This window comes from Trichosurus vulpecula, chromosome 7, assembly GCF_011100635.1.
Source record: "Trichosurus vulpecula isolate mTriVul1 chromosome 7, mTriVul1.pri, whole genome shotgun sequence".
NCBI lineage: Eukaryota > Metazoa > Chordata > Mammalia > Diprotodontia > Phalangeridae > Trichosurus > Trichosurus vulpecula.
Genome location: NC_050579.1, coordinates 263897977 through 263925349, shown reverse-complemented (window position 1 = coordinate 263925349; position 27373 = coordinate 263897977). Strand labels below are relative to the sequence as shown.

General features: G+C 47.2%; 4 protein-coding genes across 4 annotated transcripts; 2 read left to right on the top strand and 2 right to left on the bottom strand.

The window, feature by feature from the left end:
* Positions 1-4644: 4644 nt before the first annotated feature.
* Positions 4645-5028, bottom strand: LOC118856000 (histone H2B type 2-E). The gene has a single exon (XM_036766049.1). The coding sequence runs from the start codon at positions 5023-5025 to the stop codon at positions 4645-4647; it is 381 nt and encodes a 126-aa protein (XP_036621944.1). The 5' UTR covers positions 5026-5028.
* A 357-nt stretch (positions 5029-5385) lies between these two features.
* LOC118855995 (histone H2A type 1-like) lies at positions 5386-5778 on the top strand. Its single transcript, XM_036766044.1, has one exon. It carries the CDS (start codon positions 5386-5388, stop codon positions 5776-5778), a length of 393 nt encoding a protein of 130 aa, XP_036621939.1.
* A 2198-nt stretch (positions 5779-7976) lies between these two features.
* On the top strand, positions 7977-14086 carry LOC118855991 (histone H3-like). The gene is made up of 3 exons (XM_036766041.1): positions 7977-8305; positions 10766-10776; positions 13770-14086. Exons 1-3 carry the CDS (start codon positions 7977-7979, stop codon positions 14084-14086), a joined length of 657 nt encoding a protein of 218 aa, XP_036621936.1.
* Positions 8910-9765, bottom strand: LOC118855989 (histone H1.4-like). Its single transcript, XM_036766039.1, has one exon. It carries the CDS (start codon positions 9679-9681, stop codon positions 9025-9027), a length of 657 nt encoding a protein of 218 aa, XP_036621934.1. The 5' UTR covers positions 9682-9765; the 3' UTR covers positions 8910-9024.
* Positions 14087-27373: the final 13287 nt, after the last annotated feature.

Sequence of the window (27373 nt, the reverse complement as noted above, 5' to 3'; positions counted from 1 at the left end):
TAACTCCTCTCATTCCTAGATCAGATTAAGAGAAGAGAATGCAGGAGAATTGTAGGGAAAACTTAAATCACCCTTCCCCACATGGCAAAAGGATGGGAGGGGCAGCAATTCGAAGACTGGCAGTGATCCTGACAGTCCTGTGCCCCTGGGCAACTTGTAGCCCATCCTTCTAGGCAAAAGGTCACCCAGGTCCTATACATTCTGCCCACGCTGTCCCAGCAGCTGCAAAGTGCCCTAGGCTCAGTAAATTCTGCAGCTGTGGGGAAAGGGAGAGGAGGATGGATTGGGCCTCTGGCTAGCATTCCCTAAGTCTAGCCTTCAAGAATTGTCATCACTGAGAAACCAGCCTCTGCTCTAGGAAAATTTCATACTTCTCTGTTTCAATTGCAAAAATGTATTTTATCTCTGTTTGACCCATTTCCTGATTTGTAAAGGGAAAATAATAATGGTTGTTGTTACAGGATCAAAATGGTGTGATGATTGTTAAATGCTTGACATAATGACTGTCATATGTTAGAAACAACATTACTCTTTTAATGTAATTGTTAACTTTGAAGTGGTTTTTAAATACCGCAAGTAATAAGTTAAATAATCTCTATATGTGATAATCTGGATATGCAATTGATGCCATCTGAAGTTTATTGTTTCTGTATTTCTAAAATTATATTGTATTTTGAAAATTCTCTTAGATTGTGAAATTTGAGAAGACCATTGTGTGGTAGAAATGGTATTATAGCAATTTTAATCTGGGAATTGAGTTTTTAAAAAGGGGTGTGATAAAAATGTGATAATTTGAAACTATTATATTTGATTATAAACAACTAATAATACTGGTATTTACAATGAGAGCAGATTTCTATTTAAAATATTGTCTGTTATGATGGTTTAAAGTTATAGTTTCAATATATTAATGATAAGATGATTCTTTCTGCAAAGTGATTTAGAAATGCTTTCACCTAAATTGATAATGGGTTGTTTCAAGTTTTAAAATACCTAATAATATTTAGGGCATTGTTACGTTTCTAGATTGTGTAATTTGGCAAACAGATGTATCAGCAATATTGTTTCAAAAGCAACTCTTGTGTTATATTAAGATGTTATATGTTAGATTAAGGATTGTGCAAAAAAATAGGGGTGTGCTTTTCAAACCTGTTTCATCTAAGGGAAGGCCTGGTAAACTTTGTTATTGTGAAAAGGCTAATTTAATTGGGTATGTTTTTCTTGACCCGTAGAAACTAAGTGTCCTCTCCATTACAACACTTTTTTGACCAAGGAACTTCGTAATATCTAGGAATTCTATATAATACTTTGAGAATGAGGATGTTTTGTACCAACTTAGTTTTAATGAATTGCAATGTTTAAAGGTTTATTTTTGCTTTAAGGAGAAAGAAATGTCTATCATTTTAAAACTTTCCAACCAATTTTCTTCAGAAAAATTTAGTGATTGTTCCTCTTCATATCAAGATAAAGTTTTAAACTTTTTTTTTTTAAGAAGGGGAAATACTTTTAGAAGGGATGTTCTGAAAAAAGTCTCTTGTGCGATTTTTTAGAAAACCTACTCTGAATTTGTAGTCATCCCATGGCCTAAGCAAGAGTTAAAATTAGTGTTTGAACTTATCATATGTAAAAGATTTAATTCCTGAAGTGCCTTATTCTTCAAGAATGAGTATAATTAGGGAAGAATAAACAAGCTTGTGAAACAAGGACATAAATCCACCAACCTGTGGGGTTAGTCATCAACCTCTTTGCTTTGTTTAAGCTGGAATGGAATTCCAGTACAGTAGTTACGTTAGTGAAGAGTAATAACTTATGAGCGATCTTGTCTTATGGTTGGAATGTAAAGATAGGCTGAATAATGGGTTTGAGAGATTTGGAGAGATACATAAAGGTTTGTTTGGAAATATGAAAACCAGATAAGAAGGTTTGGGGACAAATGGGGGTTGTCCAAGCCCCTCCTGTCCCTAGATAATTACTCTGGATACCTTTGTACTAGTTTTAGATGGTTTAAGTATGTTGAAAGAGTGTGAGGAAGCATTTTAGAAGACAGAAAAGTTATGTAACTTGATTTGATAATTAATGCTCAATCAAATTTTGGGTGGTCCTATCTGAAGGATAATAGCCCATATTTATTTGCTATCTAAGACTTTATGGGACTGCAATTTACTATTGTTTTAAGCTGTGATTACAGGGATGGGTGTCATAAAGCCAATAGTAGAATGATACGCGCTATCGGCTGAGAACTTTAAAGGTGGATGTCTGGGCCCGGGAAATGTTTTAAAGACAACCTTGGACAAGTCCTAAGTAGGATTTTCCTGACTATTTCCCAATTTCCCTATTTCCTTTCTGAAAGAGGAAAATTCCCCACCTGATTACTCCTAAGCCCTGCTTTCAGCATGCAGTGACTGTATGACTGGCCTGTCAAACATGACTCATGACTGGAATCAAACAGAGCTAAGGAAATTCCTTCCTTCTGTTAAGATATGTGACATTGTCCCTCTTTCGCTTTTATAAGAAGTTTATATTATCAAGAAATTCTGTAAGTACAATGCTAAATATATTAGGTTATAGATGGATATTGGAACATCTCTGAGTTACCATAATGGGATGCAAGAATGAATAACTTACAATTTTGACCTATATTCCACGGATAAATATAATATAGAGATAACATGCTCCAAAAGGAGAAAATGATTAGACAAAGATTTAATGTGATAGATGTCTAATTCAATAGGAAAGCAAAATTTAGAGAAAAGTAACAGAATAAGATTGATTACTCTAAGAATTATATACAGATGTGTATAATTGGTTTCCAAAATTTATTATACTTTGGTAAATAGATCTTAAATTTGGATTTTTGCACAAAATTGTATGAGATAGTGGTAAAAGCAAATTTTTTTCTCCTTTACTAAGGTAACTGTCTGATAATTTTAAAAGGCAGATGAACTTATTTTATAGTTGGACATTCACATTTTAAAATATTCTTATACCAGGTTTAAGATTTAGGTAAGGATAGAAAACAGCAGAAGATATATAGACTGAAATTCTATGAAGTTTCAAAAATGGAAAATGAAACTAATCTATATATATATATTTTTTTGGAGGGGAGAGGGCAAGGCAACTGGGGGTTAAGTGACTTGCCCAAGGTCACACAGCTAGTAGAGTGTCAAGTGTCTGAGGCCAGATTTGAACTCAGGTCTTCCTGACTCCAGGGATGGTGCCACTCACTGCACCACCTAATTACTGGAAGGCTGATGTTAGGTTTCTTGAGGCCCTACCAAACCCTACTAGATCCAACTGACAAGTCTTTTGGGGAATCCTTCACCAGGGACACCGTATGACTTAGACCCTGGCAACTGGGCCTCCTGAAAGAAAGACCCACCTATGAAAGTCCAGCCCAATGCTGACAGCGCAGTCCAACTTCAAGGTATTGGTTCCCGGATAGCTGTCTTCCAGAGGAAGCAGGCCACCCCACTCCGCCGCACACCCTCCTCCCTACCCTTCTGGACTTAAGAAAGAGGAGGAGACAATGTTAAAGATGAAGATTAAACTTTAAAAAGTGTGTCAGGAGTCCTGGACACGGTGGGGAGGGAGGAGGTGGGAAGGAGCAGAGGGGAGGGAAGCTTTCCCTGATCCCCTGTCCTCCCTCACCGCCCCCCCCCCCCCGAACCTCCGGCCCCAGCCGCCGCTTCCCACTCGAAAACGACTTTTTGTATATCTTAAAAATTTTAACTTTTGGTTTCTTTATCAACGCCGTTCTGGCCTCCTCGGCTGGATGTGAGGAAGGTCGCAGAGGACAAGGTGGGTGTTTCGGCTTCTTTTGCCGCCTTTAAAAATGTTTAAATCTTGCTTTCAGTAACTTACCCCAGAGAGCACCTCTCCCCGCCTCGGCAACCGCCCCCCTGTCCCCCCCTCCCCGCCCCGCCGGCCGCTCCCCGCGCCTTCCTGGGGAAGTAGCCTAGAAACTGGTAAAGCGATTAGCAGAAAAGAAGAAAACCGCGCAAGTTGAATTAAATTGAGTGAGTGCAGCTGGCCGAGCCGATCCCGAGTTTCAGTTTTGCCCAGCCAGTTCTAGCCCCCGCCCCGGCGTTATCCGCACTCCCCGAAGCTGTCGGCGAGTTTGCATTTGGGGTGTGAGTAGCAAGTCCCAAGTAAGGGAGGGAGGGAGGGAGAGGGGCTCTAGAACCGAGTCCCCGCGGCGAATTGTACCCGAACCGAGAGTCGCGTCCGAGTCTCCCTCGGGCGCGCGCAGGCGGACCTATCCCGGAGGCATTTGCAAACTAGATAGAGCGCTAGCAGCTCTTAGGCTGGTTCTTATGCGCGCGAAGAGCAAAGAGGAGCACGCCTGATTTGAAGGCCTGGGGCAACGATGTCTGGCTACAGGGGTGGTGGGCAAAGGAAAGAGGCAGAACAGGGGCTAGGCAACAGCCATCTCTCCCGGGCACCCAGAACCGAGCCCCGGGCTTGAGAGCAGCTGGGGATCGGTAGTTTACTTGCTTTTTTTTCCCCGCCCCACCCGGACCTCGGGAGGACAAAGAGTCCACTGCGGAAAACTCGAGTGTCAGCTCTCTCGCAGAGACAAGTAGGTGGCTCTGAAAAGAGCCGTTGTGTATGTATCGGGACGTCAGGCAGCCCTAGGTCTCCAGTCTACTTGGAGCTGGTGTACTTGGTGACGGCCTTGGTGCCCTCGGACACGGCGTGCTTGGCCAGCTCCCCGGGCAGCAGCAGGCGTACGGCCGTCTGGATCTCCCGGGAGGTGATGGTGGAGCGCTTGTTGTAATGCGCCAGGCGGGACGCCTCGCCGGCGATGCGCTCGAAGATATCGTTGACGAAGGAGTTCATGATGCCCATGGCCTTGGACGAGATGCCGGTGTCGGGGTGGACCTGCTTCAGCACCTTGTACACGTAGATGGAGTAACTTTCCTTGCGGCTGCGCTTGCGCTTCTTACCGTCCTTCTTTTGGGCCTTGGTAACTGCTTTCTTGGAGCCCTTTTTGGGAGCGGGCGCGGACTTGGCGGGCTCAGGCATGGCTGCAAGGACTTCACCAGTGCGTCTGCGATCCGGAGAAGGAATGAAAAGACCAGCATTAACTTGAGAATATTTGTAGGGCTCATATTCAAATGAGGGATGACGGAGTCCTCGTTCTGATTGGACGAGGCCTGGTAAGCCCGCCCCCGGGTGGGAAGGGCATATGTAAATGACAAGATCCCAAATCTGCTTCTCCATTGGCTGGTTCGTCCAAAGACGTTTGGAACCAATCGGATAGCCCCGTTTAGCCTACCGCGTTACAGGATAATAGGTTCGGTCTTGAGTGGAAGGCACTTCATCTCTCGTCTCTTGCCGCTTTCGAGGAAGTCGTCGTAGTCGCCGCCTGCCTCTCTCTCCACCATGTCTGGCCGCGGAAAGCAGGGAGGCAAAGCTCGTGCCAAAGCCAAGTCCCGCTCTTCCCGGGCTGGCCTGCAGTTCCCGGTGGGCAGAGTGCACCGCCTACTCCGCAAAGGCAACTACTCTGAGCGCGTGGGCGCCGGCGCACCGGTGTACTTGGCCGCCGTCCTCGAGTACCTGACAGCCGAGATCCTCGAGCTGGCGGGCAATGCGGCTCGGGACAACAAGAAGACTCGCATCATCCCTCGCCACCTGCAGCTGGCCATCCGCAATGATGAAGAGCTCAACAAGCTGTTGGGTAAGGTGACCATCGCCCAGGGCGGCGTTCTGCCCAACATCCAGGCCGTGCTGCTGCCTAAGAAGACCGAGAGTCACCACAAAGCCAAGGGCAAGTAAGCCAGCACTGCTGACGGACGGACGGTCTGGAAACGCGGGACTCGTCTGCCAGGCAGAAACCAAAGGCTCTTTTCAGAGCCACCCACCGTTTCAAACAAAGAGCTGATGACACGCGTCGGGTCTGCTCCGGAAAATCCGGGCTGGTTGTGGCTGCCAGTGCTTTTAGGCAACCTCGTAGCTTTGGGGAGAAGAAGTACTCAATCTTAAGAGTGGAGGCTAGGCTACCTCTGCCCCCAAAGGCCTCATAACTTGAGACAGGGAAGTCACGGGTCACCTTCACAGAAAGGGGCTTACTCGGGAAAAGGGAGAGTTTGTAACAACGGGCGCTCCAGCAGGTCCGATTCAGTCAGGCCAATTTTTAACGTACAAGTGAGGTGGCAATGAGAAGCGTTTGAAACACTCGGTCTCTCCGGGTTCTCTTCCTACCGGGCCGAGCCTTCCTCGGTTTCCCTTGTGCCGCTGCATCATCGACTACCTCCGGAACTCTAAGCTTGAATGTCTGTCCGAGGCTGTTCCGGGCGTGTGTGTCCCCCCTCACCCCTCACGTCCCTTAACACAGCAAACTCACACACCTAGAAATCCAGCCTTCATCTCTTTCCCTGGGCTCCTAGCTTGCTCACTCCCTGTCCATAACCTGTTCACCAACGACTGAGTTCCCAACTCTGGTCTCTTTTCGCTCCTTGTTTCCCCCCAGCCCAGTCACGGAGGTTCCTAATACCTCTTTTCCCTCTCCTTTAACCGCTCTCCCCGCCCCCAGTCCAAATTGTCCTCAATATATCACCACACAAACAACATCTGTGTCCTTGGTCTTCCTGCATCCAGCCACCCATCCTCCTAACAGCTTCGGGAATAATCTTGCTGAAGCATGAGGCCACCCGGTCCCCAAACCTTCAACCGTTTCCTTTTGCCTCTCGCCTAAAACACAGACTTCTAATGATATTCCACCTCTGTCCGGTCTCTTTGGTCTTCACGCAGGGTCGTTCCACAGAATCTTTATCTTCACCTGGAGTTCAGTTTCTGTTAAGCCCGACCCGATTGCTCTAGCTTTCCCTCCTCAAAGTTAGTTCTTTCTACTTGGACAAGCTGTATCCCTCGGCTTCCCCTCTCCTCCCGCTACCGAAGCCCCAGTGGAGTCCTAAAGTGCAAGAATCGCTTTTTTTTTTTTTTTTGGCCGGGGGGCCGAGTGTCTTTGCATGGCCAACGTGTAAACCCCACAGCTCATTGGAAAAGGTAGGCGCTTATTAAAATATGCGTGGAATTGATCTGAAGGCACCTGTCATTTGGTTCGGGTGTGCAGTAGGCACCCAGTCCACTCAGGCAAAGAGCAGCTCCTCCATAGACAAGCAGAGGGCCCACCTGATGACGAGGCTCCCAGAATTGTGAGCTAGACCACCAGGGAGGACAGGGAACACATTGTCAGGCTCCGGGGGACCTACCAGAGCCTTCATTTCTCATCTTTTCCAGCAAAACCATAGAAAACTTAAACTGCAAGCCAAAGTGAGCCATAGGAGTACAATAAGTTTTATTTTAATTGATGTATTTTTTTTTTTTGATGTTGAGAAAATCAGGGCTCGGAATGGGAAGATCTTGGAAGGCGGGAGGGGGTGGAATTGGAGGGAGAGGACAGGCAGAGATCCAGCTGGGAGAAGGTCCGGAGTTAAAAATACTCTCCGGGTCTTCCAGGCCGGTGAACGGGCTCGGTACCGGTGGCGGGAAGAGAGTCGATAGAATGTTCCAAATGTGAAAGTCCAACGTAAAATAAGAGAGGACTCAGAGACAAACGGACTGACTGATAAAAGAGAAGCCTGTGATCCCGCAAAAAAAAAAAAGTCCCAAGCTGAAACGGCGAAAATAATTAAAACAGGTGAGCGTGTGCGCACCGCGCAAGGGCCGAGTTAAGAAGGGGCTAGGCTAGGGGTGCGAGAGGAAACGGGGGTCCGGGGAGGAGAAAAAAAAGAACAAAGGGAAGTGAGCGGACTGAGCCCAGAAGGAAGTGAGAGAAGCGGCCTCACGCTATCCAATGAAATCGCTCGGAATTTAGAGGGCGGGAAGGGTTGCCTCTCCACCAATTCCTTCGGGCGCAGGGCTTTTGAACGTTCCAATCAGAACGTTCTCGTCGATATAAATATAGGCGAGTGTGGTGGGCTTTCTCTGTAGTTGTTTGGTTGTCGGGAAGCGGAGTTCTCTGTTCTGTTACCATGGCTCGTACGAAGCAGACCGCTCGTAAGTCTACCGGTGGCAAGGCGCCCCGCAAACAGCTCGCTACGAAGGCCGCCCGCAAGAGCGCGCCGGCTACCGGCGGCGTGAAGAAGCCTCACCGCTACCGGCCCGGCACCGTGGCCCTGCGGGAGATCCGCCGCTACCAGAAGTCCACCGAGCTGCTGATCCGCAAACTGCCGTTCCAGCGGCTGGTGCGCGAGATCGCCCAGGACTTCAAGACCGACCTGCGCTTCCAGAGCTCGGCCGTGATGGCCTTGCAGGAGGCCAGCGAAGCCTACCTGGTCGGGCTGTTTGAGGACACCAACCTGTGCGCCATCCACGCCAAGCGCGTGACCATCATGCCCAAAGACATCCAGCTGGCTCGCCGCATCCGCGGGGAGAGGGCTTGAAATCTTAAAAAGCTAAACCACCAAAGGCTCTTTTCAGAGCCACCCACTGTTTCGGAAAAAGTAGCTGTATTCTCACGTACGCTGGTTCCCCTTTTGAGCAGCACCGTGGCGTAGCGAGTAGAAAACCGGCCACCCGCTTGGTTTTCAACTCCAGCCACTCACCAACTCAAAAAAAAGACAAACCCCGACTGCTTTCCACACCCCTTTCCTCGTGCCCCTTGCTTTCTTACCCTGCCTCCCACACCGTGGCCCTTCCTCAGTAATAGGGGAACGCGCAGTCACGTGACGCCACGTGGAACGTGGTGGGAGGCCAAAAAAAAAAAAAAAGGGGGGGGTTACTAAAAGAAGCGTACTGAAAAAAGCAGGACTGAGGGGAGGGGCGTGGTTGTTATACTTATTTGGGGGGGTGGGTAGCTTCTTTCCCGTTTCCCTCCCTTTCCCCCCTCCCTCGAAGCGTTTGTCGTCACCCTCCCCACCCACCACCAGAAGGAACCCAGAAAAAAGGAACCGGGCACATTGTGCACGTGTTCAGCATCTTTCTTTTGAGATCTATGGGGTGGCTCTGAAAAGAGCCTTTGAGTTTGCGTGTAAAAGAGGCCGGGGGGGGGGGGGGGGGCACGGTGGGAAGAAATTGCCTTCACTTCTTGGGCGCCGCCTTCTTGGGCTTGGCTGCCTTAGGCTTAGCCGCTTTGGGCTTAGCCAGCTTGGCCTTAGCCGGGCTTTTGGCCACCTTCTTGGCCTTGGCAGCCTTGGGCTTCTTGGGGCTCTTGGCTGCCTTCTTGGCCCCCACCGCCGCCGGCTTCTTCACCTTCTTGGGCGTCTTCTTCACGCTCTTCTTGCTGGCCGCCGCTCCCGAGGCCTTCTTGGGCTTCTTGGCTGCAGCGCTGGGCTTCTTGGCCTTGGCCGACGCAGCCTTCTTGCCCTTGCCTTTGCCCTCAGCGGCCGGAGCTTTCTTGTTGAGCTTGAACGAGCCTGACGCGCCGGTGCCTTTCGTCTGCACCAAGGTGCCCTTGCTCACCAAGCTCTTGAGCCCCAGCTTGATGCGGCTGTTGTTCTTCTCCACGTCGTAGCCGGCAGCCGCCAGCGCCTTCTTCAGAGCGGCCAGAGACACGCCGCTGCGCTCTTTGGAAGCCTCCACGGCCTTGGTGATCAGCTCCGAGATGGGCGGCCCGGCAGCCTTGCGCCGCGCTCCGCCGGTGCCGGCTGCCTTCTTCGCAGCCTTTTTCTTCACCGGCGTCTTCTCCGCGGGCGCAGGCGCGGGGGCGGCCGGCGGGGCAGGAGCGGTCTCAGACATCCTTCCCACTCACGGACTACGAGAACCGCAAAGAGTGAGAAAGAGAGGCGAAGAGAGAAGTAAACAAAAACACGACAGCAACACAGTCGCCACAGTTGGGCCGACCTGGCCGGGGGATATATATAGAGAAGGGAGCCGCGCTGTGATTGGTGCGCTCTGCCTGCGCAGCCCGCCTTCTCAGTCACCTACAGCCATTCTGCTCTCCTTCGCGGTTGTGTTTCTTGCCCCTAAAAAAGGGGAAAAATACAACAAAACCCCGCACGCAGCCCCCCACTTCCGATCCAGAACTTAAGGGAGAAGCCTTGGGGTTCACGGTCCGTGCATTTTCTTCGCGCAACCTCAAATCCTAGGCGCCCAGCCTTTCCCAAGCCCCCCAACTACCCGCAAAACTCAGGTCAAATTCAGGCAACTCCCCGTGTTTCCTTTAAATTAGAAAATTACCGCTTCGCTCCCGGGACACTTTTCTCCTGGGGACTCTTCTGCACACTCTTGGCTTCTCGTCCGTACAAAACCGAAATAATTTCTCGCCACATTTGCACCGAAATCCCATTTCTCCGCGAGGGAAGTAACACAGGCTCTCTGGTGATCCCTGCATAGGCATCCATGGGAATGGTCCATTGGAATGAGGATTGTCTGTCCCGGACCCACACGTACTTCGGAAGTCGATCGGGGTTGGGGCCACTATTCTGGCCTACTAAAGTCTAATCCTGGGATTTCGAGCCCTCAGACCGGGACAAAACCCAGGATTGGGGTTGGGGGCGGGGCTCTGCAGTTCATTTCACTTCTTTTCAACTCCAACTTTTCCCCATCGCTCATCAAGGGCCAGGTACAGCCCTGGGGCACTCGCTGCGGGAGGGGGATGGGATGGAGAGATTACCCAGAGAGCCTCTTCCGCCCTCGGGGAGTTTACAGTCTATACCGGGAAGGAGAGGACAGGGTAGGAGAAGAAAAGCAATCCAAATGGTCACGGACTTAGCATGCATCGGACTGCAGCTTGGTGAAGCAACACTGGAAAGTGAGCTTGGGGCCAGGTGGTCAAGGACCTTGAAGATCAGGCTACTATTCCTCCTATAGGCAAATGGAGAGCCGTTGAAGGTTTTGTGCATTTTATTCTAGGAAGGGAGGGAAGGAACGAAGGCAGGCAAGCAGGCAGGCAGGCAGGCAGGCAGGCAGGCAGGCAGGCAGGCAGGAAGGAAGGCTTTTCACAACGGTGCTCTCAATCCAATTCAACCCAATCCAAATCCAAATCCTATAGACAGTTACTGGGAAAATTTCTCAGACATCCCTGTAAAATGAGGCCCGGTTTGGAGAGGAGAATGACCAAAGTCAGGGAGACCTGTTAGCGCCTTCTTACAGCAGCCCAACTGTTGTGTTGGCAGTGAGTGGAAATGTCGGGGGCAGACTAGGGGTCAAAGACGTGGAATCTATAGGACTAGGCACCCTGATTGGATGTGGGGAGCAAGGGAAGTAAAAGGAGACTCGGAGGTTTGGGGGGAATAGCCATATCCCAGTAAAACCCAACAAGCCTCTCAAGCAGCTACTAGGCCCCAGGCCCATTACTTGGAGAGTGGGATTTAGAGGCAAAAGGAATACAGTCCCCTACCTAACCCCCAGGGGACTTAGCGTCTTCTGGGGAAACTGCAGACAAGATCAATGGATTAGAGACTTGAACCAATCAGAATTCTCCTAAGGATTTCTCTTAAGAAAGCGGCCCCTCCAAGGAAAGGTGGCTTGTTATAGCTTTCAAATGTGGCTTCTTTGGTATGTGCCTCTTGCTCCGTTCCGCCTGCCTGCAGAACCAACTAACCCGGGAGGGCTCTGATCTCGCCTTTGTCTTCCCTCCTCTCACCCCACCTCCCACCACCAGGTTGAAGTCATCTATTCCAGGCAACACCTTCGTGTCACTGAGAGGAAAAAGTTACTTGCCCAGGATCACCGAGGTTGGTATTAAATGGCAGAGCCAAGATAATCCCCTTTTGCAGGTCAGGAAACTGAGACAGGCAGCAGTTATTTTCCCAGGACGTCTGAGGAAGGATGGAAATAAGCACTTCTTAGGCTCCTAGTGCATGCCAGGTACGCTACATTCTCTCATTTAATCCTCATAAGAACCTGTCACAGTTGAGGTCAAGAGACTTGCCCAGGATTACACCCGGTGAGCGTATGAAGCTACATTTGAACTCAGATGCACCATCTAGCTGGTGTTCTTGACACTGAATGTGCCCACCCCTACTCTTTCTCCTATGGATAACTTTTTTTTTTTTAATCTCCCTAAGGCTCAGAATTATTTGCAGGAGAGCTGGGTGGCAATCACTTCAGCCCAGCAACTCATGCCTCATCAGTACCCTCTGGCCCTTCCTAGGTTTGGAGGGTTCAGTGCTCCTCTCAGAAACTCCATTTTAGGAGGCACGGAGGTCCAGCCAGCTCTTCATTTCCCCCTCTACTGCACTCTTCTGTATTTCTCTGTCCTACCTCGAGCTGGGTACCTTCTCATCCACCCCTCATCTTCCTGCCTGCCTCTCCCCATCCCTGTCCCCCAGTTTTCAGCTACTTTTTTATTATGTTACCGTTTGGGAAAAAAAAAAAAGAGTAAGCTCCTTGAGGGCAGGGACTATCTTTTGCCCTTCTTTGTATCTCCGGAGCTCAGCACTATACTTGGCGCGGAATAAGCGCTTAATAAATGATTATTGACTGATTGACTGACTGACTGACTGACTGATTCTTTCACTTTACCGGTGAAGTATGGAGCAGAGGAGTGGTTGTGGTTACCTGCTAGGAGGCTCTAAAGGACGACGTTTTCCCAGTGGTGAGCAGCTGGGTGGCAGTGAATAAAGTGTAATACGACCTCAGATACTTATTGGCCCGGGCAAGTCACTTAACCATATTTGCCTCAGTTTCCTAATCTGTAAAAATGAGCTGGAGAGGGAAATGGCAAACCACTCCAGTATCTTTGCCAAGAAAACCTCCAAAGGGGTCACGACCAAAACACAACTAAACAACAGTTGTTGCGTTCCGGGTTTGGGTTGTTTTTGGCTTTGATTTTGGTTTTGGTTTTGTTTTTTGGTTTGTTTTTGTTTTTATTTAGGCCCCTCCCTCGGGTCTGGATGTGGGGCAGAGAGCTGCAGCTTGCCTTTAATGCTCGCGGTCTTGAACTCTTCTCGCCCTGGCCCCTTGGGCAGTCCGGCCAAAATGTTTTCAAGTAAATAAAGGAAAATCCATAGCGTTACAAAGGAAACCAGCCTGGTGGAAATGCAGTTGTTAAAGGTCTCAAAAAAGAGCCAAGGATTCTCTGGTTAAGAACCCCTGCTTTCAAATGTAAATAGCATCTAAAGGCAACCTGACACCCCCTCCTCCCCCGACGGCCCCCAAAATCTCCACTACTTAGTCCAAGGACTGGAGAGGAAAACTACTTGCCCTAAGGTGTGTAACCTAAAGAGGGGGGCGGGACTACCCAAATGATGTACTGATTTGATTAAAATCAACATCTATCAACACTTCCCAGGAATCTGAGCAGTCTGAAGTGAAGTGGAGGACGTAGAGAGAGAGGAATAGAAGAAAGACATTTGGATCTTGGGACTCTCGAGGGAAGGGGTCGTTTGGGGATCCTTAATAGGTGAGGGAAGAAAAGACACTAGTGCAAAACCCTGTCATCGATTTACTGCCACCTTCAGTAACAAGAACTCAACTCATTGGCAACAAAAGCAATTCACAGGAATAAACAGCCCTGTGTTGCCACCATAGGGTTCCTGAGTAAGCTTCCATCCACCCCTCCATAACATATTAGAATGAAAAATGAGGAGTTAAGCTGCTTTTCCTGAAAAGAATCATCCATCGTTCTTCCGAATGAAATAAAAGACAATGGGGGGGCTGTGGGGGAAGAGGGCGCGCTTGCTGTTTGCGGATTGTCTCTCTGCCCCTTGCCGTCCTATGAGAAGGGACCCGAGGCCCGGGGGAGGCGGAGCCTCAGAGACAGTTTCCCACCGCCCCCTTCTGGACCCTTGAGGTCTTCAAAGAGGTCCGCCAGCACCCTATATAAAACGTCTCGCGGGCCGTGGCTGGATTGTTCGTCTTTGAGCGTTTGCCGTTTCCAGTAGTCATGTCTGGTCGTGGCAAAGGAGGCAAAGGGCTGGGGAAGGGGGGTGCCAAGCGGCACAGGAAGGTGCTCCGGGATAACATCCAGGGCATCACCAAGCCTGCCATCCGCCGCCTGGCTCGGCGTGGGGGTGTCAAGCGTATCTCGGGCCTCATCTACGAGGAGACCCGCGGGGTGCTGAAAGTCTTCTTGGAGAACGTGATCCGGGACGCCGTCACCTACACGGAGCACGCCAAGAGGAAGACGGTCACGGCCATGGACGTGGTCTACGCTCTCAAGCGCCAGGGCCGCACTCTGTACGGCTTTGGCGGCTAAGCGCTCCTGCGGGTGTTGCGCTTTGTCCTCTCTTTGTTCCCCAAAGGCCCTTTTCAGGGCCGCCCACCTAATCGCTAAAAGGAGCTGTAGTTTTCGTCCGCTTAGCTTTGCGGAAAGGCTGCGTTCTCGAGGCGAGAAGGGGTGAGTCCGGCTTGCGGTTTTGGTATTTTTTTTTTTTCAGTCCTATCCTCGTTTAGGCTTCGATTTGTTTCGTAAAGGCCCACGATCTACGAGGTGAGGAAGCGCGGATCGGCGCCACTAGCAGGAGAAAAAAAAAGCAGGGTGCCAGCCTGGCTGGGGTCGGGAAGAGATGATGGCCGCCACCGTGCACCGAGGAGTTACTTTGCCTACCTGCGGCTTGTTTCGGGAGGTGAACTTAGCTCCCTTTAGCCCCTGTGCACTGTGTCGCCCTCGGTTTGCAACCTTCCCAAGTCCCCCACGCTTATTTACACAACACATGAAAACGTTCTTTGCTTGAAGAGGCTTACTGTCTCTTTACGGGGTATCGAGAAAACCATACACGTGTATTTTTTCACTCCAGGGGATTCAAAGCGGGGCCGGGGGGTGGAGATTCCGACTCTAGGAGCGGAAGTTACTGTCATTGAGTGAAAATGTTTGGAATGATGTAGTGTTTTCACATTTGCAAAGTGCACTTTGTAGGTGCCGTGATCCACGTTGCACGGACGGGGAAGCAGCCCCAAAGTGGGATCATTTGCTCGGAGTCGTCCCGGGTGGGACTCTAAGACAAAGCTCGCGCTCCAGCCATTACACCATGCTGCCTCCTCGTGGCCCTGGGTGGCAAGTCAGGAAACTTCGACCCTCGTTCTGACTTGGGCCACCTCCTGGGCCCTCATTTTCTGCTGTGACCGCTAAAGCCTATAACCGCACCTTTCAGTATTTAACAGAATCAGCGGTACGCAGGGCTTGACCCGTTTTCGAATTTACTCTCAAAGCCTCACACCTACCTCCTCTTCTGCAAAATAAAAGGGCTGGATTGCACAGCTTCTGAAATCCCTGCCAGCTCTCCTGCCACCAACCGCTTCCATTAGTCTCTTGTCCTGGTGGACAAGGGGATGTTGGCAGAGGAAGGGCAGGTCTGTGGCAGAGGAGATCATCATCCGCAGGAAAGCTTCTGCTCTACGTGCCTGGGAGACACACGTATCCAGGTGGAGATGCCCAGCAAGTCGTGTGGCCCTGGGTTTCAGGAGAAGTTGGGCTGGGTGACCTCATACCGCACTTCTGGCTAGTCCTTTCTTCCTACTGCCAATAACAGCACAGACTCGGCATCACCTGCCCGGACTGTGGCCATTGCCTCCAAGCAGATCATTCTGCCCCTGCCCCCGCCTTGGTCCATCCAACCCCCTAGATGTGTAGTTACGGATAACTGCTTAGAATTCTCCAAGAGCCCCTGGAAAAGGTATACCGATAGTCAGACTTCCCTTGTAAGTGGGTGTTCTTGGTCTGTCATCAAGCCTCCTAGCAACTGATAGATCAATCAGTTTCTAATAGGTCTGATTCCCAAACGATGAAAAATGACTCCGTTTACTGCCTTTGATATGCTTAAAAGCCTCAGTGATCAGTAAAATCAAAAGTAAATGGGGTGAATCATCTTGTTTCCTGACAGTGTGGCAGGAGAGACAGAGACTGAGGCGCAAAGACAGAGACACAGAGGCAAAGACAGACAGACACATGGCGGGGATGGGGAGGCAGAGAGAGACAGAGTGTACGTAGAGGTCTTGCCACAGTGCAAATGGAAGGAGTCACCACTCTTCTCCCACAGCCTCATGCTGGGGCCTGTGCTCCTTTGGTTCCATGTGAAAATAAAGTCCCCAATTTTACCTTCTCCAACAGGGAAGTAGGGATGGGGGAAATCTCAGCTGTGGCAAAACTTACCAGGTGCCAGGCTATTTATTGGAGGACTCCTCAAGCTAGACTCCTGTCTAGAGCATCCCAGGCCCTACACCACCTTTACTCGCCTACATTCTCTCTTACTCCACCCCACCCGTCCCCCTGCCAAACTCTTATCCAGCCCAGGTCTCAGGCCCTGGAAGAGGAGGTTCTTACTCCCAAGGGTCAGGCAAAGGGTGCTGGTCACGAAAAATGTTATTGCCCAGATTGACAGTGCTTTCACCCAAGGTGCCCTCTGAGAGCCGTGGCTTCCAAGAGCACCTCTAAGCACAGTTTGTTTAAACTAGGTAAAGCTGTCATCACGTTGGCTGCACTCTCCTGATTCCTCCTAACTCCCTCTTCCCTCAGGCCCTTTACAGTATTGCGCTCTTCTATTATCCAAATTCTATACTACTGCCCAGGGACAGCTCTAGTGCTAGCCACTCCACAGATCCTTCAGATTATTGCACCCCACACCCTGCTCTCCCTTCTCTGAACATTTGTAACTCTTGGAACCTAATGGTTAACATGGGTTTCTCTTGTCACCACAATTTTTTTTCCCCTGTTAGGTTCTTTATCTGTTATATTCTACATTCATTGATTTTTTTTTTTACAATCCAAATATTTATTAAATATATATGATGTGACAGGCTTTACTGAGGCCTCTGTGTGTGTGTGTGTGTGTGTGTGTGTGTGTGTGTGTGTCTCTGTTTATTGTCAGAGAGTTACTGGGTATTTGATAGGTGGGATTTCAACAAGCAATTCTCACTCCAAGTCTAACCTTTTCTTGATGGTGACCTTGGTAGAAATATCAAAGATTGGGAGAGGAAAGGGAGAAGCAGGCCTTTACAGATCATTTTCCAAAGCAGATCACATCATCATAGACATACCTGAGAAGGGTAGACGATGAAAGATGCTACTGCATTTACAAATTTCATAGCAAAAACAAAATACGCTTAACATGTGCCTAGGGAAAGAGGTCAAAGCAGCTTCCAATGCTCTCCTTCAACTAGGCTCCTCTCATGCACATGGTAAGATTATATGGTTCAAGAACCATCCTGAAACATCTCGGCTCAGCGTGGCCAGGCTGGTCTGTCCCTGATGCCATTCTGCTGGGAATCAAGAAGGAGGTCTGGGTTCGATGTTCCTTTCAATAGGCAAACGTAACAGACAAAGGTGGGTGGCACTAGTTTCTCTTCAGAAATTCTATCCATGTCCAATGGCATAACAGATACTTCTCTTCCACTCATGCAGTGGATATTTCTAGAGGTTTAAACAACATATGTCTGTCCTGAGAGCTATCGGCAAATACGAAAGTCCTCTTCCCATCATCAGATAATTCCTATGGATAGTGACGTGCCAGCAGCCAAGATCCTGCTCACACCGTCTGCTCTGTCCTGCAGCAGGGCCCCGTCTGACATCTGGGACTTTTCTCCCAATGCTGTCACCATCTCCCTGGGGTCTTTGCTATGTTGGGACAAGTGGCGCTTGCTCCTATTCTTTCTTCTGGTTTTTTTTTTTTTTTTATTTCTTCCCGGGCTTCATGATCCTTCAGCTTCTGGAACATTTCATTTCCCTCCCCATCCGGCTCCACCAGACTGTGTACATCCTCTTCTTCATCACTCAGAATTCACTTTATTTCCTGAAATTTTTCCTCAAGTCCATCTCTTGACCTGTGCACTTGTTCTGTCCACACTACAGCCTGGGTCCGAGGTACCGCTTTCTCCTCAAGCATAAGCTTCTTGACATCTTTTAAATTTTCATCTAAAGGTTTCAGATCATCTTGTAGTCTCTTCCCATAGTCCTCAGCAGCCGCTCCTAGAGGACAGACTTGGTGACCTTCACGCCCCTGGGCTTTTGAACAGCGCATACAGAGAAAGATCTGGTCATTCACACAGAAGAGCTTCTGGGCCTGCTGATGTCCTTCACACTGTCCCTCAGGATACTGCTGATGTCGCTTCATCGTGGCAGCCATTTTGCTTTTACCTTGAAGTGCTTTTAAAAGCTTGTGACTGGGATAGTTCCATGCATTCACAGCAAGAGAAAAGCATGAAATCATTCAGCACTTAACGCCATTCTTTATTATTCCACAGCTGGGAGAGTGTGACCAGAAAAGGGGGCGGGACCCTGTTATGTTAATGGGATATGAAGATCTTCCCCAACCATCAGCAGGCCTCACCTGGAGCCCATTAAGGGAAGCTTGCTTGGGGGAAGGAGGCTTGCTTGTAGGAAGGCTTCCACACTAATTTGCTAATTTCTAATTAGGCACTGAATAGCAAGGGTTGTGCTGCCTTCTGGCCCTGAGAAGTGTGCATATACTCTGAGCTGGTATTTTGCTTTGGGGGTTTGCTTATAAGAAGGCTCTTGACAAACCATAGGTGCAGAGCTTCCCAACTGCTCAGATGTAGAGGCTCTCTCCATTCAGTGGTGTATGTAAAGTGTATAGCAATATTGCTTTGGTTCAGGCAGCTAAGAGTCGTGTCTGTTGGTCTTTGTGCTAATTTCTCGACTTGTATTTTCTCTCTATTTCTCTGATGTTCAGGGTGCTGACCCTTCCCCTGAACTAGTGAATGTCATTAAAAGTAGGATTGTTAACCCTGTTTTATGCCGTCTTTCCTAGAAAATCAGATATAAGAACCTGTACTAGCAGGCCATCCTGGGTATGCTAGGGTGCTTGCTGTTACAGACCCCCCAAGACCCGAAATTGAGAGACAATGTGCACAGGGAAGGCATTCAGCACCCTGGGAAGATCTTGAATGAAAGGTTTATGGGAAAATAGTGACAGGAATCACAGGATGAAAAAGGAGGGGGGAAGGGGAGAGAGAGTGAGAGAATTTTTTGAGCGTCTATGCAAGAGAGAGAGACCGAGATCTGCTTTTGGTGAGTGGATCACTTAAATTATCAAAGTAAGCGTGAGTTTTCCTTTTGGAACAAAACTTCATTCTTGTGATAGAGACATTAACCATCTTTGGTGATTACTCCTTTGTAGTATAACAGTATTTCTAACATCACTCAATTAATTAACTTGTAGTCCCTACCCCAGTTTATTGAGTGTCCTTTATTTAATGAAGTGAAGAAATCTCTTTCCTCATAAGCTTTCCTCCTTGTATAACCAAATTGCCAAACTCCCAAGATTAACTGAACACTAAAGCTACTGATCATGTAAAACATAATCATTAATAGCATGGAGATCACAAATAATTATTTTACAGGGTTTTAAGCTATGAGAATGATCCACAGCTGGAGTCTCTTCTAACTCCCATTGTAAATGCAGATGACCTCTCCTTACTTTGGGAAGCATAGTTCCTCCATTCTGTTCACTCAACGTACAGGCCAAAGTCTCTTAGGAGAATTTTCCTCAAGCTCCTTACAAGATAAAAGTTGACAGTTCCATCACGAAAGAATGAAGGTCTTTCCATCTTCTTTGTCTCTGCTGTCTGCAGTTTCTCTCAAGCCATAACTCTTAACGGTTGCTCTCTCCAGACTCACCCCTCATAGAATTACCTTTTAATACAAGCTCCACTCACCCCCCCCACACACACACACAAGCATGGTCATACCCTTCATTTTGTCATCACCCACAAATGCGCCACTTCTGTGTTCATGAACTCTGAAGTTGACTTATCTTATCACAATCTACTGTCCCGTCTGAGATTTTGACCTGCTAAGCTTGAGTCCTAGATCATTCCCTCCATCCACGGCCTTAGATCCTATACCTGTGCTGCCAAATGAAAGTGCAGAAAAATCATAAAAACTATCCTGACTGGGGCCACCACAAATTTATGGAGGACCCTCCCTGCTGTCTGGCCTCCCTAATTAATTCACTGTCCTACTCACCACGGTGGTTCATCTCTCCTCAAACGTCTCCTGGCTTTCCCTGCTCCCACCCTCTCAAACAAAAACTTTTTTGCCTTGTATATTATTGAAAAAGGTGAGGCCATTTGCTGAGAGTTGCCTCTTCTCCCTTTTTCTTCATCTCAAATCACCTGGTTGCCTCCTTCATCCTTGCCTGATATAATGAGGTGGCCTTTCTCCTTGCCAAAGCTAGCCCCTCTACCTGCACAAGAGATCCTGTTCCAGCCTGTCCCCTCCAACAGATTGTCCCCCACCTCCATCATCCCCACTCTCTCACTTATCTTCCATCTCTCCATGTCTACTAGCTGCTTCCATACTGTCCATAAACATGTCCAGGTGTCCCCCACCCTCACTTGATCCATCTGACCTTCCTGTCTCATGACTTCCCTGCCTATTGTGACTAAATTCCTTGAGAAGACCTCCAGGTGCCTCTAATGCCCCTCCTCTCATTCTCTTCTTCACTTTCTAGCCAGACTTCTGACCTCATTAACCAACCAAAACTTCTCTCCAGAGTTACTAATCAAAGGCCAAATCCAATGGCCTTTCCTCAATCTTTATTTTTCTTGTCCTCTCTGCAGCCTTGGCCACCCTATTCTGTGCATTCTCTTTTCTTTTGGTTTTCAGGACACTGCTCTCTCCTAAATCTCCTCTGATTTCTCCTCTGTCTCCTTTGCTGGATCTTCATCCTTGTCCTGCTTGCTAACTGTGGATGTCCCACAGGGTCCTGTGCTGGATATTCTCCTCTTCTCCTTCTACCTTATTTCACTTGGTGACCTCAAGAGCTCCCATGGATTCATTTATTATCTTTATGTTGGTGACTGTCAGATCTCCTTACCCAGTCCTAACCTCCCTGCTGACCTTCATTATCATATCTCCAACTGCCTATTGGTCATCTCAAATTGGAAATCATATAAACATTTTAACCTCATTATGTCTAAAACTGAACTCATTATCTTTCTCCCCAGATCCCCCACCCCCTTCTAAACTTCTCTATTGTGGTCACGGGCATCAGCATCCTTGAGGCTCGCAACCCAAATGTCATGCCCAACTCCTCACTGTCACCCCTTCCTCCCGTAGCCAATATGTTTCCAGGGGCTGTTGATTTTAACTTTGTGACATCTCTCAATTATTCCATCTTTATTTGATACTGCAACCAACTTGGTACAAGCCCTCATCTCCTCATGCCTGGATTATTGCCTGCTGGTTGGTCTGCTTGCTACAAGTCTTTCCCAACTACAATCCATCCTTCATTCAGTCAACAAAGTAATTTTCCTAATACGTAGGTCCAACCATTCACCAATCCAGCTCTCCCCCAGGACCCACATAAACGTACCCACTTTCTCTTTCTCTCTCTCTGTCTTTCTTCCTCTCTCTCTCCTCTCTCTCTCTCTCTCTGTCTCTCTCTCTCTCTCTCTTCCTCTCCCCCCTCCCCCTGTGCGTGTGCGTGCGTGTGTGTGTGTGTGTGTGTGTGTGTGTGTGTGTGTGTATGTGTTTTTCTCCCATCCATTGAGAAGGTAAGCAACATGCTATCAATTATACTTGTTTTTATCCTTTTCTAACCCTCTGTACTCTAGCAGCCAGCAACATTGACCTTCTTGGTAGTCCTCATAATAGACACACATTTTCAACTTCAGGCATTTTCACTGGCTGTCTCATGCTTGGCATTCTCTCCCTTTTCATTTCTGTCTCCTGTCTTTCTTTTATTCTTTCAAGTCACAGCAAAAAATCTCTGCTTTCTTTCTACAAGGAGCTTTCTCCAACCCCACTTAATGCTATACTTTGACTCTGTTGATTATCTTCGGTTTATGCTGTGTATAAAACTTGCTTATACATAGTTGCTTTCCTATTGTCTCCCTCGTTAGACTGTGAACTCATTAATAGCAGAAGCCATCTTTTTGCCTTTTAATGTCCAGGGCCTGGCATGTAGTAGGCAATTAATAAATGTCACTCAGTGACTATATGATTCAAAGCCCTCCTAGATTTGAATGGTTCTGTGTCAAGTAATTTGGGTAAAGATGGTAGGATAATGAGTAGGTTGGTTCTCAATGGATCCCTTAGGATTTTTGCTCCTAAGATACTTGGATAGGTATTGAATATCTTGAATGGGTATCTTAGGAGATGACCAGGAGAGTAAGATGCCAGTATGAAATATTGGCACTGTTTCCTGTTCCCTGTGATGAACTAGCGCATTGGTTAGGGACAGCAGTTGTCATAGGAGGAAGTGGGTAAACTGTTCCCTAGAAGGTTATGGAGAGCAGAGAGGGGTCAAAAAGGCATTGCACAAGAGTTTTCTGTGAATAGTACCATAAGTATAGTGGGCCCCAGTCTAGGCAGGGAGTGTCAGCATAGCTAGGAAATCTTGGGTGGTGCCTAGGTAGTGAGATTCAACATAATCATTAAAAGCAAGATATGCCAATCCAACTCTGGCCCCTAATTCACCCTCCCATAAACTCCCTAAGCCCTGTCCAGGTCTCTCACTGCTTGTGACCACCTCAAGCTGCAGCAGTTTCCCCTGTCTGGATCTCATGTCCATGGAATGAAGAATCATTTCACAGATTATAGTTGAGTTTAAAAAAAAGAGGAAGGTTGTTTCTCATCAAGACTGTGACCCATTTTTATTGTTGTTGTTTGTAAATTTTATCTTTTTTAAGAGACTAGATATTCTCATCTCACTTGGGGCTGGAAGTGCAAGGGTTACTCATACCTGGGCCTGGGCTCTTCAGCAGGATAGTCTTTATAAATACATATATATATATATATATATATATATATATGTATGTATGTATATGTATGTATATATATATATATATGTATGTGTATGTATATTAAAAGAAGCTGTAATGATGCCTTTGGTTTTGACACCACAGCCATTTCCAGACTGTTTTTTTTCCTTTCTCCCCTCCCTTTCTTAGCAAAGAAAAATAGCCAGGCAAAACCAAGTGATCTATTTACCACATCTTCAACAGGGTAGTCTTAACCTGTTCTTTTTCCAACCCAGGAGCCCCTCTACACCTGGAGGCTCATTGCATTAGTGGTGACATCAGTGAGGACACCTGATCAGCCTAGCCCACTGCAGCTCAGAACTCCTGAGCTCAAGAGATCCACCAACCCCAGTGTCCCCCATAGCAGGGATTGCAAGTGTGCTTCACCACACCTGGCAGCTGAAACCTATCATCATGGCTTCTGGTAAGGCCCAAATATCTGGTCCTGCCTAATTATCCTCTGGAGCTGGTAGAGGCAGGTGAGGAAATAGTTAGCCTACACTGGCCCTCATTTTCCTCAGATAGAGGAGCTGATGGAAATTTTCCCCTAAAGCAAGCCAGGCAAATCTCCATAACCCAACACACTAGATAGGGTTTCTAGAGCATGAGGGCACTCTTCTTCCCTCTACCCCACATGAAAAAGGGGAAACTTTGCAATAACCCTGGAACTCTGCCCCCCAGTCCCACAACACCCACATATTACCTACTTCTTCCTGTTAAGTTTTTTCTATCTTCATTTGTATGAACTTGTGCAGAATTACATGAGCAGAATCAGGAGCACAATTTATAAAAATAGCAATTTGTAAAGACAAACAACATGTAAGAAGAATTTCTGATCATTGAATATAATGACAAGCCTTGGTTCCAGAGTCCCAAGGAAGAAGAATGTTATTCACCTTTTGACATAAAGGTAATGGACTCAAGATACAGAATGAGACATACATTTTTGGACATGGCTGATGTGGGAATTTGTTTTGCTTGACTATGCAGATTTTTACATGGATTTTTTTCTTTCCTTTTTGTTGTATGGACAGGGAAGACAAAATAAATGTTTGACAACTGAAAAATAAAAACAAATAGGTAAAAGTATATCCCCCCCCCCTCCAAAAAAAAATCACAAAAGAGAACAGATGGTAGGCCAGAAATAGTTACAGACAAGCAGGACAACTTTCAAAGGTTCATGTTAAATATATTTGAAAGGAAACATAATTAGTTTCAGGCAATGGGGGCCAAGCTAGGCAGTGTTCCATGTGGCACCTTGTCTGGGATAAAATTGGTCCCTTTGCATCTGGGGGGACCTTTGGAGAGATTTTCTTCCTGGGACTTTTGATTTTAGATATCCTAGACTTCAAGAACCTAGAGAAATTTGGCAAAAAACAAAATTTAGGCTGCAATTGTATGGTCAATTGTTTTCCCCCAGTCTATGTTCCCTCATGAAGTCAGTTCCTTTGGTGTACTTTTCCAAACTTTTGATTTGTTCAGTATATGATTGCTTCGATAATGATACTGTTTGTATTATTGAATTCTATTTAAGTATTGACGTATTGCTATGCTCTGTGTTACTGAGTCCTAACTGATACTGAGTTTAATATGAGAAGTATGAATACTTACCATCTAGTGGAAATGTCCATGTTTATTCTTTTTACGTTTAAACAGACCTAGACTGCTTGCCTTTTGTGAAAGCAAAATGCCCTACAACTTCTTAGGGTGCGAATAACTGTGCCTCGCTTCCAGGAGGAGCTGACATTCTTTACCACTTCTCTAAACGTCTTCTTGTCCTTTTGGGTGAGTTTTCAATTCCATTTGGTTTACCTTTGCAATGGCAAGGATCTCTAGGGGGAATTTCTGTAGGGGGAATAGACTCTTTGAAATAAGGAGCCTGAAGAAATTTTCTGGATCTCTATGGGGTTCCCCTATGGTTATGGGGACCCCTAGAGCAGAGGTATCAAACTCTCTGCCAGAGGGGTCACATGCTGGCCACAAGAGTGCAGCCCAACCAGATTAAAATGTAATTGGGGAATGTTTAACAAATTAAATCAAAATACAATATAACATAAATAACATTAATTTGTAGTTTTCTAAGCTAATACGTGACTGGCCTTTCTATTTGACTTTGACGCCAGAGCCCTAGAGAATAGGGGCGTCCCCTCTGTAGAAAGGAACACTTTTTTGTCTAGACCCCGATTGTGTGGCTTTATGTACCAAAGGAGTCATTAGAAGAGTTTCCATCAGAGTTGCGCTCTCTGAAGCAGAGTTTGAATGCTTGGCAGTTTAGTTTGAGTAAGGACCTCACTGTCTGATACCTTATCCTACCGTGTGATCTTCAGAATCTTCCTAAGGCAATTCAAATAGAAGCGATTCAGTTTCCTGGCATGGCACTGGTACACTGTCCAGGTTTCACAGGCATACAACAATGAAGTCAGCACCACAGCTCTGTAGACCTTCAATTTGGTAGTCAGTCTAATACCTCTTCCCTCCCATACTTTCCTTCAGAGCCTCCCAAACACTGAGCTAGCTCTGGCATTTCATGAGTCAACCTCATTATCAATGTTTACATCCCTGGAAAGTATACTGAGAAGGTAAGTGAACTTATCCACAGCATTCCAAACTTCTCCATTTGCTATAACCGATGGTTCCAAGCATGGATGGTGTGGTGGTGGCTGATGGAGCGCCTGTGTTTTCTTGGTGTTAATTGGTAGGCCAAAATTAGCATAAACAGCAGAGAATCGATCCATACTTTGTTGCATCTCAGCTTCAGAGGCTGCATTGAGTGCACAATCATCTGCAAACAAAAACATCATGCACCAATACTCCCTCCACTTTGGTCTTGGCTTGTAGCCTTTTCAAGTTGAAGAACTGACCATCAGTGTGGGTAGCTAACCTTGATGCTATATTCATTCTCATTGAAAACATTTGACAACATAGCTGAAAACATCATGCTAAAAAGCATGGGAGCAAGCTCACAACCTTGTTTCACTCCATTGGTGACTGGGAAGGCACGAGAGCGTTGTCCATTATCTAGAACCCGGGCAAGCACGCCATCATGAAATTGATGTACGATGCCGATGAAGTTCTCAGGGCAACCAAATTTTGACATAATTTTCCATGAGCCCTCATGACTAACAGTATCAGAGGTCTTGGTCAGATCTACAAATGTTGTGTACAGACTTCTGTTCTGCTCCTGGCATTTTTCGTGGAGTTGTCAGGCGGCAAACACCATATCGACTGTTCCTTGGCCCTTTCTGAAGCCACACTGGCTCTCAGGTAGATGACCATCTTCCAGGTGAAGAATCAGCCTAGTAAGGAGGACTCTGGCAAGAATCTTGACAGCAATGACTAACAGAGAGACACTTCTGTGATTATCACAGGACAATCTATTTCCTTTACCTTTACAGAGATGGACAATGGAGGCATCCTTGAACTCCTGGGGGATAACCTCCTCTTGCCATATAACCTGGAAAATTTCAGTCAGCTTCTGTATGAACAATAGACCCCCTACCTTCTAAATCTCAGCTGGGGTAGAATCAGCACCAGGTGCTTTGCCACATGAAAGGAGCCTAATGGCTCAAAATCTCTTCTTCAGTTGGAGCTTCAACAAGGGAGGGATTGACTTCAACCTGAGGTAAACAGTCAGTGGCTTCAGCATTGATTGATGATGGTCTGCTGAGAACACTATGGAACTGTTCGGCCCATCTGTCTAGGATCATGTCCTTATCGCTAATCAATGTGGCTCCATCAGCACTGAATATTTGAGATGAACCATAGGTCTTTGGCCCATAAATAGCCTTCAGGGCATCATAAAAACACTTTGGATTATTACTATCAGCATAAAACTAAATTTCGCCTGCCTTCTTACTAAGAATCCTGCATCTCTCTAAGCTTTGCTTGTACTTTATTTTTGATGGAATTAAATGCTGCCTTCTTAGAGATGGATGAGCTATCCTGCTGGTAAACCCTGTGGAGTTCCCATTTTTCATTTAGCAGCTTCTGAATTTCCCCATCATTTTCATCAGACCAGCCTTGATGTTTGTGAGTGTTCTGACCCAGATGAGCAAATCTCTGAAGGCTGCCCATTCCTTTTCTGCTCCATTGTTGCCAACTGTGTGTTGGCTCAATTTTCCCTCCAAGTTAGCAACAAACTGCTCCTGCTCAGAGAAGAGCTCTAATTTGTTGACATTAATTCTTCTGGTAGTCTGGTAGCCTTGGGGGTGCCACTTTTGCTGAATGTGAATATTTAGCTTGGAAAGGATAAACATATGATCAGTCCAGCATTCTGCACCACGCATTGCCTTCATCACTCTCACATCATGTCTGTCTCTTCTCCTTACAACCACATAGTCTATTAAATGCCAGTGTTTGCTTCAAGGGTGCATCCATGAAGTTTTATTGCATTTAGGTAAATGGAAGACAGTGTTGGTGATGAGAAGGCACAAGACTTCAGTAATAAGTGACCACTGCTGTTGCTATTTCCAACTCCTAGGACTCCCTGCCAAGTCTGGTAGTCTGAGCCTACTCTAGCATTAAAGTTACCCAGAATTATAAGCTTGTCCTATTTTGGCACATTGATGATAAGGGTCTCCAGGTCTTCATAAAATTTTTCTTTGACCTCATCAGGGTTCGTCATGGTAGGAGCATAGGCACTGATGATGGTGGCGTGATGTTTTCCTGCGAGTGGCAATAGCATTGTCATGAGCCTATTTTTCACTCCTTTTGGTGGGCATACAAGCTTGTTGACTAGATTAGTTTTGATTGCAAAACCTACTCCAGCTTCATGGCCCTTCCC